We start from the raw sequence: 15,095 nt of genomic DNA on the forward strand, positions 1-15,095 counted from the left end.
CAGGGGGTTGGTTCTAGGACCCCTGTCATACTATAATCTGTGGATGCTCAAGACCCTTATTTATAAAATGGCATAGTATTTGCATGCAACCTATGCACATCCTCCCGCATACTTTAAATCATCTCTAGAATATTTATAATACCTAATACAATGTAAACGCTATGTAAATAGTTACTGGCATGGCAAATTCAAGTTTTGCTTTTTGGAACTTTCTGGAATTTTTTTTCCTGAATATTTTTGATATGCAGTTGAATCCCGGGATGTGGAACCCACGAATATGGAGGGCTGACTTAACTGATCCACAATGGAAACAAAACTCTGTTTATGATAATAAAACTTCCCTGTTATAAGTTGCATTCAATTAATTAAATATTTCAAATTAATGATCTCCTTGAAATGCAGCTATGTGTTCAAATACTAAAAAGTACACCTCTTGCTTTTCTATTTCCTGAATGATGCCATGAATTCCTTATTTGAAAGAGATTCAAGACCTTACAATTTGCTTTTAAGTACTGAAAATCTGCAGTGTTATAAGCAATCTGAAATTATCTTAATTGACATAGAAGGCTTGTTTATTACAAAGTTTTTGATATAAAGACTTCTTATCCTATTCAGCTAATCTTCTGAGAAGATGCAAAAGGAAATGAGAAAATCTCAGGCAGGGAAAGCATTTGGCAGTATGGTCCACATTATAACACAGAGAAATACTTTCATTTAAAGAGCAGGGGTTAGTATTTGAAATCAATCCTTGCCAACTGTAGAACTGCTCCTAAAACCTAGTTCAGATAAGCAGGTTGACATTTTTTCTGCAAACATTCAGAGTAACTTTTATATTTTTTGGCAAGATCAAAACTAATATTTCTCATGAATTCACACAGGTGATTTACTAGTACATATTTGCCTCACTAGAGAGCCAAAGGAACAATGCTCAGAGAGTGATGACAAAAAGTTTGTTTTACATGGAGGGTAACATTACTACAGTACTCTTTACTTTCTCACTAAATCATTTCCCTTCAACTCTCCAAAGAGAGCTGCCACTATCATTTTTCCCCTCCTACTACTATAATCACGCTAACCTTCTCATCCACATATTTATTCCCCAAACATGCACTGAATTCTACTGTGTATCAGGCACAAGTTGTACTGGGGATTCTATAGAAGTGTCACTCAAAATATGGTCCACAGACTGATGCTGGTTTGTGAAGGCATTGGATACCAGTTTGCGACAAGTATTTATTTATTTTAAATTAAATGTTATTTTTTTTAACATCTTTATTGGAGTATAATTGCTTTACAATGGTGTGTTAGTTTCTGCTGTATAACAAAGTGAGTCAGCTATACGTATACATATATCCCCATATCCCCTCCCTCTTGCGTCTCCCTCCCACCCCTCTAGGTGGTCACAAAGCACCGAGCTGATCTCCCTGTGCTATGCGGCTGCTTCCCACTAGCTATCTATTTTACATTTGGTAGTGCATGTATGTGACAAGTATTTAAAAATTTTAATAGCAATTTAGCAGAGTAATTTGAATGTTGATTCTAATAATAAAATTTTTGACTTTTATTTTCTATGTCATTTTTCTAATAATTCATTTTAGTTATTTTATAAAAATATCAGTCTGTAAAGGATTAGAAGTAAAAACCTGGTTTGTTACCAGTAATAGTTTAAGAAGCATTGTTCTAGAGGACAGAAAGACCTCTGCTCTTGCTTGACATGGGCATGGTTAATGCTATGTGACTGTCCAAAAATAAAAAAATAAAAATACTTCCATCCTCAGACACACACATTTCTGAGGAACATATAAGTTCAGGCTTTGTAAATAGGTTTGGGAATACTGATTTTTAAAAAAGGTTGTAAGTTAATAATAGGTTAAAAGAACAATGGAGACGGGTGAGATAGGAAGGCAGGTCAAGTAGAAAGGACAATTTAATAAAGAACAGGAAATCAACAGGCAACCAGGAGGGTAGCAGGTATAATGAACTGCTATAAGTCTGGAGTGAAGAAGTTAAGAGGGTAACTCAAGGCTTACTGGAGGAAGGAAGACACCGAGTCTAGTCTCTGCCTTCCTTTGTATTCTCCAGTCACCTCCTATCCTAGCTCCTAGGCACAGCCTATCCTCCAGCCATCCCTAATTGCTCTACTTCCCAAAGACAATATCTTCTTTTGCTTGAGTATTTAGCAGACCCATGCTCCGCTCCCACCAGAATGGGCATCCCACCCTCCAGTACTCTCCTTAAGGACCCAGTGCTATTGTCAACCTCTCTGATTACGTTCCCTGATACACCCTGAGGCAAAGTTTTGATTCCTCCTCAGTATACCTGCACACTTGTTTATACTTGCGTCACAGTACTTATCAGAACATACCGTGCATATAAGTCTGCAGGTCAAATTCCATTGGCACTATATTATTTATCCTTCTCTTCTCAGTGCTCAGCACATAATTGCCTCTCAAATATGTGTTAAACTACACTGAGCATCAGAGAGCAAGTCAGAGGGGTTGATTAGAATTCTCATTCAGGCTGAGCAACCAGAAATCAAGGCTCACTGAAGAGTGTCTAGAAGCCAAACAAGGAGAGCTGCTCATTCAGGGTTCAGCAGGCTATGGAAAGGCCAGATTAGAGTTGGAGCTCAGTGAAAACCAAAAAGCAACAAACCAAAAAACCCCCATTCTCCTTAAGGAGAACAGTTAAGTCAGGAAGCTAAATTGCAGGTAAAAACACATTCGAGTTTAAAAGCCCATTCTGAAGTTGGATTCACGACTTGGCAGAGGACCTGTAAATTATACATGGGCATGTGGCTCATCACCTGTAGTCTGAGGAGTTTCAAGGTAGCTAGAATTTTCAGGCAGAATGGCTGACTAAGCACAAATGACATATGCTAATGTCTACTATGGCAGACCTGAGTAATAGGAGGCAAAGCTCCAATACCAAGGTCACAGGCATGAAGAAAAACTTCCCCCTCATTCCTCTGGGGTGGAAGCAGCTGCAATGACCAGCAGTAAACAAAGGGAGTTTCTGTTTAGTGGTATCCCGAACATTTTCATCATAGGAATGTCTTTCTTGGCTCTGCTTACCTAGTTTTTGGTTGTGTTTTTTTCTTTTTGTTCTTGTTCTCTGTCCTTTAACACTCTGCCTTTATGATCTCTCCCCTCTCAGACTCTCTCCTCCTTGTTCACTCTCTGAACTCACTTCCTTCTCCTACTCCCACTTTCATTAATTCTTAAATATCAAAGTCCTCCTCTTAGGCTCCTCCTGCAGTAGCATTGGTTATACAGAGCATCCTATTTTTTAGTATATTTTAAGAACCAGTTCTAATTGATGGGCATTTAAACATCTTTCTTTGACCAATAAGTTCCAAGTGATTTTTCCCTGCGGTATTTTTCCTATTTATGGGGACAAGGTGAGAAAACATAAATGGATCCCTGAGAAACCTGGTTTCAGTATCTTTGAAACATAATATGCAGCACTGTAATCAGTGGTGATATGCCTGTGAAATAATACTCTGGCCCTGGCAGAGGTACTATGCTTGGAAAGCATACAATCAAAATTCAAACTGGTCTGGGAAACAGTGGAGGCAAGAAATTTAGTAATGAGAAAAAGATCGCTATTTGAAACATAACACAGTCTTCTCACTAGCAAAGTCAAACAATGAAACAAACCTTTCTTTTTCTAGTAGGTCTATTATTCTACTGATATATGTGCAGTTATGTGCCTGAAACTGCTCAGAAACAAACTAGAATAGACATAACCAAAGAGATTCATAGAGACTCCCTTTGCATTTTTATTTGCTTCCCAGAACCTCCTGATCGAAGAAGAGATAACAGAAGGCACTTTCCTAAGGTGCATTCCCAAAAGGATCAGCAACTGTTTCTTATACATTATTCAGAGGAATGGGGATATTACCTTAAATCCTATCGAAATCCACATTTGGAGATCCTGAATTTTACCTAGCTTTAAAAACGCTACAGTATTGAGAAATCAACTTCCTCAAATTACAACCATCTTTAAAAAAAAAAAGCAAAGCCAAAGATGATTTTGGCTTTCAAATGGGACATACGTGTCTTGTAGGGGGCTTATTTTGCTATCACTCCAACAGCCATAATTACTTCCCAGAATTGTGAAGAAGGTTTCAAATGTCTAATCTGGAGTAAAAAAAGGATCACTAAGACTCTGCCTTTATCAACACCCCAAAACCTGAAACTTACAAATTTGCAAAATAGAAAGCAACCCTGAACTTCGAAACAAAGATAAATAATTTTAACAATGTAATAGTAAGCATAATACATCTATAGCGCTATAGTTTTTAAAGTTAGTTGGCATATATTATTCCACTCAAATTTCATAACACCTCTGTAAGGCAGACAGAGCAAGCATCTTTGTTTTACAGGTGTTAAGCAACTTGCACAAAGCTGGATAAGCTTAAATAAGTGACTTCCATCCTTTAGTAAAATCTCTCTACCTACTCAAGCTACTCCCCTAAATCTCTGCTTTCTCAAGTCACCAGATTTCTTGGAAGAGTAATCTATTCTTGCTGAACTTATTTCCTCATCTAGTATCCATTTTTTAATCTTGGCAAATGATAGTTAATTTGTTTCCCCAAATAGCTACTATTCTCAAAATCTGCTATTCTCAAAAAGATCACCAGTGACCTACAAAGTATTATGGGACTTTCAGTAGTCTCAAATATTCAATGAGTGAATGAAATTTCCAGCAATTTCAAGGACTTGTTTTTGATCCTCATTCTTCCTCCTTCTTGACCCCAACTCCCCTCTGAAACCCTCTCTTCCCTCATTTTTTTTTTTTTTGTTTTACATTTATTTATTTATTTATTTAACTTTGGCTGTGTTGGTTCTTCCTTTCTGTGCAAGGGCTTTCTCCAGTTGTGGCGAGTGGGGGCCACTCTTCATCGCGGTGCGCGGGCCTCTCACTGTCGCGGCCTCTCGTTGTGGAGCACGGTTCCAGACGCGCAGGCTCAGTAGTTGTGGCGCACGGGCTTAGTTGCTCCGCAGCATGCGGGATCTTCCCGGACCAGGGCTCGAACCCGTGTCCCCTGCATCGGCAGGCAGACTCTGAACCACTGCGCCACCAGGGAAGCCCTCTTCCCTCATTTTTCAGGCCATCACTTTCCCTCCTCTCTTACTCCCTAATATCTTTATTTTTACTTATGTATGTATGTATGTATGTATTTATGTTTGGCTGCGTTGGGTCTTCGTTGCTGCACGCTGGCTTTCTCTAGTTGTGGCAAGCGGGGGCTACTCTTCGTTGCAGTGTGCGGGTTTCTCGTTGCGGTGGCTTCTCTTGTTGTGGAGCATGGGCTCTAGGCGTGCAGGCTTCAGTAGTTGTGGCACACGGGCTCAGTAGTTGTGGCTCGTGGGCTCTAGAGCGCAGGCTCAGTAGTTGTGGCGCACAGGCTTAGTTGCTCCGCAGCATGTGGGATCTTCCCGGACCAGGGATCGAACCCATGTCCCCTGCGTTGGCAGGTGGATTCTTAACCACTGCGCCACCAGGGAAGTCCTCCCCAGTATCTTTAAAATTAAACTGCTCAACAGCTACTCATCATCCAAGATCCGATCCAAATGACAATTCTGAAGTCTTCCAGAACACCTCCAGCAGCAGGTCCCACATTACTTCTGAGGTTCCACAGTACTTCATACTACTAGGCACTTATCACACTATATTTTGATTGTTATCATCTCTGTCTCTGTCTCTCCCTCCCTCCCTCATAAAAGTTCTTTGGATATAGAAACTGGCTTATCATTTCGTATCTCTTGGGTTTAGCAAATTACCTGGCACTTATAGACCCTGCTAACAAATGTCTGAATGAACCACCAGATAAGTGGCAGCAGTAAGGCCTCTGCCTTTATCCTTCTCACAGAAGGTGGCTCAAAAGCAAAGGCTTTTAAGTCTCTTACTTCCTATTCCATGAAAGTAAGTGATCAGGCTTGATTCTCAGATTTAGTCCCTTAAAAAAAATTTTTTTTTTTCTTGCAGTCATCTATGAACCACCTTTTCCAAGTAGAACAGTCAGACAGGTAGCGGTGCCACACATGGTATAGTTATCACTCCTACAATTTGCCCATCCACTCTCTACCATGTGAGGACACAGGGAGAAGGTGGACATCTGTAAGCCAGGAATCAAATCAGTCAGTACCTTGATTTTGGACTTGCTAGCCTCCAGAACTATTGAGAAATAAACGTCTGTTGTATTTTGGTATTTTGTTGTGGCAGCCCTAGCAGAAAAATACATGCTGCTTAAATAGTTTCTGGAAAATGTCCTTTTTTCAGCTAACTCTAATTGTTAGAAATTTCTTCCTTATCCCAAGCTAAATCCTGCCCTCTGTATCTGAGAGTTGAGAAAAAACAAAGAATATAGGGGATGTGATCACTATGGAAGAGAATAATTTTCAAGTGAAAAATAAATGTGTGACTTAAACACTGAGGAAAAATTTTAAACTCAAAATCGATAATATGGTAACAAAAATAAATTCTCCAGAGAGGAATCATGGTATACTATAGAAAACAGTAGTTTGTAGAAAGACAAACCAAGGTTTAAATTAAGGTCTGACTTTATCTGAGTGACAACCTCATCAATCCTTATTTCCCCCATTTATAAAGTATGGATAATAATGTGTAGAGTTGTAATAATGTAATAATACGTGAAAGTGCTTTGAAAAACTGAAAAAGACTACAAGAATGTCAGGTATTATTATGCTATCCCCTTTCTTCTTGTGGCTATATTTAAAGTGTTATTTATATTAGAGCTATTTATGTTTAGTTCTCTAGACTTTATCCAAATTCAGAGGCAAATATTGCTCTCCCTAACTTTGAAATCAGTGGATCCGCAATACACTAAACAAAATATATCATTAATACTGAGTAGTATTAATCTAAAAAGAGTTGTCTGAAAAACAAAAAGGAAACAATATCATGCTTTAATTATATCAAATCACACAAAAAAATGTTTTGCCTATTTTAGGTGTAGTACATACCTTAATAGAAATACTTGCTGAAAACAGTCCTTGTTAACTAAGAAAGGTTGTCACCAAATCAAAGACTTGCAGTGCTGAAAGGACCTGAGTCCTTCTGGAGTTTATCTGCTCCAATGCCTTATGTGATGCGTACATAATTTCCTGAGTCCTTCTGGAGTTTATCTGCTCCAATGCCTTATCTGACGCGTACATAATTTCCTCCTGCAATACTCCTGATACACAGGCATCCATCTGGTGCTTAAAATATTTTCTGAAACAATTTTTTTCTTCAGGTAACTCTAATTATTAAAACTGGGCTAAACTCTGTCCCCTGTAACTTCTAACCTTGTATCCTCTGAGAGCCACACAGAACACATTTACTTTTTCCTCTTTAGAACAGATTTTTTTTTTTTTTTGGCCGCATTGGGTCTTCATTGCTGTGCGCGAGCTTTCTCTAGTTGAGGCGAGTGGGGGCTACTCCTTGTTGTGGTGCGCAGGCTTCTCATTGCGGTGTCTTCTCTTGTTGCAGAGCACGGGCTCTAGGCGCACAGGCTTCAGTAGTTGTGGTGCACGGGCTTAGTTGCTCCGTGACATGTGGGATCTTCCTGGACCAGGGCTCGAACCCGTGTCCCCTGCATTGGCAAGTGGATTCTTGACCGCTGTGCCACCAGGGAAGCCCCTAGAACAGTTTTTTAAACTTTAGAACACTCATATCCTTTGCCCAACTCATCTTCAGGTTAATCCTCCTCAGTTCTCCAGTTATTGTACTGACATGTTTCAAGTGCCTCTCCTCTGGACCAGCTCCACTTTGCTGTACCCCTCCCCACCCACTGCAGCCTAAGCAAATTCCTCTATAAACAGTGTGCTTATTTAGTCCAATCCACTGAGGTCTTTATGGATATTGGACTATAAGGAAATATATTTGCTTTTCCTCTCAGCTTCAAAATTATCAGCAGATCAAAAGCAAAAGAAGAATGTTGCTCCTAAAATCTTGATAATTTCAGTTTTAAGCATTTAAGCAATGGTTGGAACAGTCAGATTACTAGACAAGATGCTAAAGCTCAGGAATAGGGACAGGTCCATACTTTAAGAAGTCAAGGCCTCCTCTAACATGGGGATTTGTGGATGCAGAGTGCTGACAAGTGAAGCCTGTGAGGCAAAAGTGAGGTCAAGCCTAATAAGAACCTAGAGTTGGCAAACCTCAGCCCTATTGACAGTCCTTTATGAAATACAGTGATGATACAACTAGAATTTTCCATGAGAGTCTTACCATACTGTTTCATTTTTCCAGAGGTTAATATAATATTTCACTAGAAACACAATCCTGGAAAGAAATTTAGAAGGTCTAAAGAAGACTATAAGTATCTAATTATATTCCAAATTCCTCCCCCAAATGCAAAAGCAGCAATTCCTGTTTAAAAATCCTAAATAACAAAATCAATAGGACGTTATAGTCATTTAATCCATTCAGGATAACGATAACAACTTCTCGGAGCCCATGCAGGAGGATTCTGGAGAACAAACTACTGATCACAATCTACATGAAGTCTATTACTAGACAATCTGTGATCAACACAGTCTGTGTATTTATTGGCTATATGGGTGGTATGTTTTGGTTGCTTTCCCAAAATTTGGGTTGATAAGATAAAAACTATATTTTAGGAATTATAAACCCCAGACTCACTTTTAACACTTGGCCAAGGCACCTCTTAGGCAATACTGACATTCAAGAAAAGTTCAACAGTCTACTATTCTTAACAAGGAAATCTAAGTGAATAGAAGATGTAAAGCCAACTATTTTTGACTGGAGGTAAAGTTAAAGATCAAGGTGCTGTGAGAAAGAGAATGTGGGAGATCCAGGAGCAAACTATGGAGAGGAAATGCAAGAACACAAGTGAAAGGTGCTTTCAGAAACCTTCTGAGCCAAACTGGTTCTTTTTTTGCTCACCTGCCATAAATTGGAATGTGATTAGTTGCTAGAAAACAAGATAAACACTAGGTACACATCAATGCTTCTCAATTGAATCATCTCTTCAGAGGCAAAACAGATATTACAGTTGCTCAGTTAGAAAGAGAATAATAGCATGAAGTCACTGGCTATACCTCAGAAAAATAAGTGGTTTTACAGAAATATTAACTCTATTATTATCGTTAATAATATTAAGTATTAATAAAAAATAATACAGCAGTTAACATTTATTACTGTGTGTGAGACACTGTACTAAGCATTTTATATGCAGTCTCATTTAATCCTCATATCAACCCTCTAAAGAAATGAAACGGATAGTGAGGTTCAGAGTTTGAGTGCTCTGCCTTGGGTCACAGTGGTGGGGGTAATAAAGTCTGAACCTAGAGTCCATTGATGACTGCTCTGTGCTTTACTGCACTTACACGTAAACTTTTGATAGATATCAATTACTTTCCATAAAGGTCTCTCTCTCTCTCTCTCTCTCTCTCACACACACACACACACACACACACACACACACACACACACACACAGAGCAAATGAAGCATCCCTTTTCCGCAATAGTTACCAACACTGAATATTATCAGTCTTTTAAATTTTTGTCAGTTAATTGGGAAAAAAGGGATAGTCTGTTGTTTTAATAGGGTTGAACATCTCTGAATTTATTCATTGGTCATTTGCATCTTTCTTCTGTGAACTATTTGTTCATATCCTTTGCCCATTTTGAGTTAAATATTTACCTTATTGATTTGCAGGCAGTCATTTATATTCTGGATATTATATTCATATCTGGAGTATAAGTAAAGAAAGAAATGGAGACAATTAGCTAATCTTTAAAAAAATTAAATCTGCTTCATACCTTATACCCAAGCAAATTCCAGATGGATCAAAAATAATGAAATCATAAAAGCATAATCCTTTCTTATGGCAATGTGTCAGTTTCTTGGTATTAATAAAATTATAGATTTATGTTGAGGAAAAAGTAATTTGAACAGGCTGAACAGGGCATTACAGCCTATACTAAAAAACTAGTATAAGAAGACTTTCAGGGGCTTCCCTGGTGGCGCAGTGGTTGAGAATCTGCCTGCCAATGCAGGGGACACGGGTTCGAGCCCTGGTCTGGGAGGATCCCACATGCCGCGGAGCAACTGGGCCCGTGAGCCACAACTACTGAGCCTGCGCGTCTGGAGCTTGTGCTCCAAAACGGGAGAGGCCGCGATAGTGAGAGGCCCGCGCACCACGATGAAGAGTGGCCCCCGCTCGCCGCAACTAGAGAAAGCCCTCGCACAGAAACGAAGACCCAACACAGCCAAAAAAAAAAAAAATCAATCAATCAATAAATTTATAAAAAAAAAAAAGACTTTCAGTGACAAATCTATGTCACTGAAAGCAACTGAAAGCAACTATCTTCGAAAATTATGAACGTGGTAAATTTATTAAGTTAAAAAGTTTCAAAATAATACTTATGATTCCATTTTAATAAAAGGAAACACATTAAACATTAGCTACATTAGAAGGCTATATTGAAATATTAACAAAGATCATTTCTAGGTAGCTGGAGTTTGTAAAAGAAAAATTCAATACTATTTTAAAAAATGCATTGCTTTTGAAGATATCCCTTCTAAACAGACACAAAGATGGTTAGACTTCTGGAAAGAAGGGTCTGTGACTCTTCATTTTTATGTCCTTTAAGCGCACAGTGCCTGTTCAGCAGTTTCCCAAAAGACCTTTGTTGAATGAATGAAATGGGGAATGCAGGATTTCCAAACAAAATCTCCATATCAGCTACTTAAAATACTCAAATTCAAAAGCTTGCAGGAGAATCATACTTGTTCCCCAAGTAATATTTCATTCACAACTTTAGTTTATAATTACAAAATGTTATGTTTTTAACAAACAAGAAAGAAATGTAAGACTCAATGTGTATGAGCTAAAAGCAGAGGGGTGGAGATGATGTGAAAAAGAAGTCTTGGGAATTCCCTGGCGGTCCAGTGGTTAGGGCTCTGAGCTTCCACTGCAGGGGGCACAGGTTTGATCCCTGGTCAGGGAACTGAGGTCCCACAAGCCCATGTGGCCAAAAAAAAAATTTTTTTTAATATTTTATTTTTGAAAAGACTTATGACAAATACAAAAGTTTATGTTGAATTCTCTCAGACACAAAGACTATCCCTGATTTATGAAGTATGTTATTCATACTTACTGAGTATCTATTATGGGCATATGGGTAAGCTTCTATTTGTATAAAAAGGGCATGAATATTTACAAGGAACTTATAATATGACTTCAAACACATAACTCTGTTCATGACATATCAATCCTATTGTAAACTGTACTAAATCATACTATAAAACTATTAATAATTGAACTAATGCATACAGGAAAGGAATGGGAATTGATAAATAGATCGATGAAACAGAAATATTCCAAAAATAAACCCATGTCTTATGGAGACTTAGTATATGACAGAGATAGCTTTCAAACCAGAGGGGAAAGGATGGCCTAACTACTTAGTAAACAGTAGTGGGCAACTGGCTATCCAAATAGCGAAGGAAGTTAGATTTCTACGACATACCATCTGTGTAAATACATTTCAGATGGATTAAAGAGCTAAACATTACAAAGAGAAAAAACATAGGCTATTTAATTAACCTGAAGATAAGGAAGGTCTTCTTAAATGAGACACAAAATTCAGAAGCCACATGAATAATACTGATGAATTTGAAGTGATAATTTAAAATTTCTGTTCAACAAAAAACAGACAAGCAATACATTGAGAGAAAACATTTGCAACATACAATACAGGCAAAGGATTGATACTACAAGAAAGAACACCTATAGGGCAGTAAGAAAAATAAACAATTCAATACCAACAAGCAATTCACGAAGAAAAAGAAATGGCCAAACAGAAGATTCCGTGACTTCTCTACTAACAACAACAACCATAACAGCTAATACATAATGCTTACTAGGCATCAGGAGCTTGGCTACGTGCTTTAGATATCAACTCATTTAATCCTCCCAACAACCCTAGGAGATAAGGTATTATTTTTATCCCTTTTTACAGCAGAGGAAATTGTGGCAGCAGTTAAAGAAGCTGCTCACGGACACACAACCAGGAGTGCAGGGCTAGAATTCCAATGCAGACAGTATAGCTCTACAGGCCAGTATAGCACTGAACCACTATCCTATATGACCTCTCCAGGGATCTAGGCATCAGGGAAATACAAATTAAAACAAGATGTCATCTGGGGGCTTCCCTGGTGGCGCAGTGGTTGAGAATCTGCCTGCCAATGCAGAGGACACGGGTTCGGGCCCTGGTCTGGGAAGATCCCACATGCCGCGGAGCGACTAGGCCCGTGAGCCACAATTACTGAGCCTGCGCGTCTGGAGCCTGTGCTCCGCAACAAGGGAGGCCGCGATAGTGAGAGGCCCGCGCACCGCGATGAAGAGTGGCCCCCGCTTGCCGCAACTGGAGAAAGCCCTCGCACAGAAACGAAGACCCAACACAGCCAAAAATAAATAAATAAATAAAAATTTAAAAAAAAAAAAAAAAAAAGATGTCATCTGTTGTTCAAACTGACAAAAATAAAAAAGACCAACATAGTCAATGTGGCAAATGAGTATTATCAACATTGTTGGTAGAATAAAATGGTGATTTCTTTTTTTAGTAAAAATTCTTCAGAAACAGATGCTCTGAAAGTTCAGAAAAACAATTTATGCAATAAAAGGTGGACAATAGTCAGGTAGTTTCTTACTAAAACGTTAATTTTATTTTCTCCTGAAGGTAGTAACAAATCCTAGAACTCCTTTCCTTTTCTCTCTTAATTCTCAGATGCCAATAAAGGCCACCAGAGGATGAGCATTCCTTTGCTCCCATGCTAACTGTTTTTTGGTGGCTGCTTCCCTTGTGATTTAATCAGCCCAGGTCAAATTTTCCCTGAAAACCTGTTTCTTGATGCACTAAATGACACAGATTCTGCTTTCTATTCTTTTCCATATTTGTCCCTTAGCCTCTTTCTGAAGAGCCAGAGGTTCTCTTGAACAAGGTTCAAGAGCCAAGACTGAAGGTGAGAAGCTCAAACTTTCCCTTTTTGGGATGTTCAAAAGCCATTAAAAAGACTCTTTCAGCAACAATGTTAACTCCAGACAAAAACATGGCTTGTGAAATCTCTCAATTCTCCATAGTCTCCGGTTTACTGTTTACAGCATAAACGTTCAGTAATAATATAAATTACTTAGGGGAAAAATAAAATCCATGTCATAGCTTTTCTAATACTTCAGCCATGCTTATCTACTTATAGGCACTATTATGAAGAGAAACAGGGGAAGGTACACGGAGCTATAAAAGAGGCTGTTACTAAACATCACTGCATAAAAGTACTGAAAGTTCATCATGAATGGCAGTATGTAAAGGCCTTTTTTAAAGGCCTTCCCTTAAAAAAAAAAAAAGCACAGCAGGTCGGCTTCCATTTGAAAAATTTCATTTGTACATCCAAAACTTCCTGTAACTTTTTTGCTGTTGTGTTCTAAAACTTACTACCGACTTGGTTTCTGATTATGACAAAGCAATTAAAATTTGCAGGGGTGAAATGGACACTGTGGAAACACACTGGCAGCTCAGAGAACGGTGCTTGACGAAACCTCCAGGAGAGGAGCCCTACGTCACTGAGAGACGAATTTAAGAGTGTTCCATATTGTAGCCATAGGATGTAAGAAGAGATTAAGGTCAGCAGGAAAATGTAAGACTGGAATGGACGAGATTGCGTTTTTTCATCTGCATCATATGGTCACAGATTAACATTCCATTAAAACACAAAGCTTCACTACGGGAAGGGGAGAAGGTTGCACCCGCGGCACCACCACGGGCCTGAGGCAATGATTTCTATATCCTGCTAAATGCTACCGTGTCCCCAACGTCATCAAATAATTGCTGGACAGCTCCACCATGTCTACGCGTTAACCACACAAAATCGAGGGAGCAGACACCTTTGCCAGGAGTCCCAGTTCAAAACCATAACTCCTCAAGGCTTCGCACGCACAAATTTAGGGTTCTCATTTCGCTGGAAAGAAAACTGAGGAGCTGAGGGGGAAGCAGCGACCGTCCAGTGCCTCCAAGGGCCAAGACAGAGTTAAGATGAGGTCCACCTCGGAATTCTCAGTCCCCACCTTCCTCCGCTCCAACCCTGGAAAGAGCCGCAAGTGAGCAAGAGAAGTTGTGGAAACAAGACGGGGGGTGGGGGGGGGGGAGGGAGGAGGGGAGAGCCCGAGAGAGTTCAACACCAGCGTCTGCATTTGTCCCACACAAGGTCACTCGCTCCAAGTCACTTTTCCCTGCTGCCCTGGTGGGCTTCCCGCCAAAGAGGCAGCTAGGCTTCGAGGCCAGCCCACCGCGCCCCCTCGGCCCTCCCCTGAGGGCCGCAACCCCCTCCCGGCCTCTCTTCTCGGACCCAAGCGCGCCTCCCGACACCTGTTTCCGACGCCCGGCCCCTCTCTCAGCCCAATTCCGCGGCTCCTCAGCCTCTACCCACGGGGCTCCCATCAACGTCCCCTCCCTCTCTCCGGACGCCCCTTTCCCCGCCTCCCGCGCCGGGTCCCGCCGGCGGCCTGGGACGGCGTTCCTTTTTTCCCTTCCCGCCGCCCTCTCCTGGGGTGCCCACCTGGCGCGGCCTGCCCCCGGCCCGTCTCCTCAGCGAGCGGCCGCCTCCCAAGTCCTCCAGGCCCAGCCCCGCTCCCGGGAGGATACAGTTTGAAGCCCCTCAGGATCTCCCTGGCCCGCTCGTCCTTGGTTGACATGATGCGGCGGCCGCCGCCTGCGGCTCTCCCACGCTGGCCTGCCGGAGCCTCGTAGACTGTGCCCAGGAGCCGAGGACTGAGCCGCAGCCCGGCCTGCAGACCTCGGGCGAGCAGCGGCAGCGGCCAGACCTGGACCGGCCTCTTTTCCCTCAGCTCCCGCTCCTGATCCCTTCTTCTTCCCTCTAGCCTCGGAGCGCCCGCTCTGAAGCCAATGGAAAGCCCGCCTCGGCGATTGGCATCTTGATCAACCAATAGAAATACTCAGCGGCTTCGCAGGGGGACGGAGAGCGTCAATGGGAAGGGCCCTCCCCGGGAAGTCCCGTAGGACAAAATTTTCATTTAGTGTTGTTGCCTAGAGTTTGCCG

The 15,095-nt window shown here is 40.8% G+C and overlaps 1 protein-coding gene across 4 annotated transcripts in view; it reads right to left on the bottom strand.

The window, feature by feature from the left end:
• Positions 1-14,934, bottom strand: part of PDE6D (phosphodiesterase 6D) — a 50,316-nt gene extending 35,382 nt beyond the window's left edge. The window contains exons 1-2 of one of the 4 annotated variants that reach the window (XM_082466194.1): positions 14,681-14,934; positions 9,678-9,726 (exon numbers count right to left, since the gene is read on the bottom strand). In XM_082466194.1, coding sequence (XP_082322320.1) covers positions 9,678-9,700 — 23 coding nt within the window. In that variant the 5' untranslated portion in view covers positions 9,701-9,726; positions 14,681-14,934. Of the gene's footprint in view, positions 1-9,677; positions 9,727-9,796; positions 9,816-14,594; positions 14,614-14,680 lie in introns of those variants that run through there. The other 3 variants (XM_082466193.1, XM_082466196.1, XM_082466195.1) reach the window with 3 other exon arrangements.
• Positions 14,935-15,095: the final 161 nt, after the last annotated feature.

This window comes from Balaenoptera physalus (genome assembly GCF_965194825.1).
Source record: "Balaenoptera physalus genome assembly, chromosome: 6".
NCBI lineage: Eukaryota > Metazoa > Chordata > Mammalia > Artiodactyla > Balaenopteridae > Balaenoptera > Balaenoptera physalus.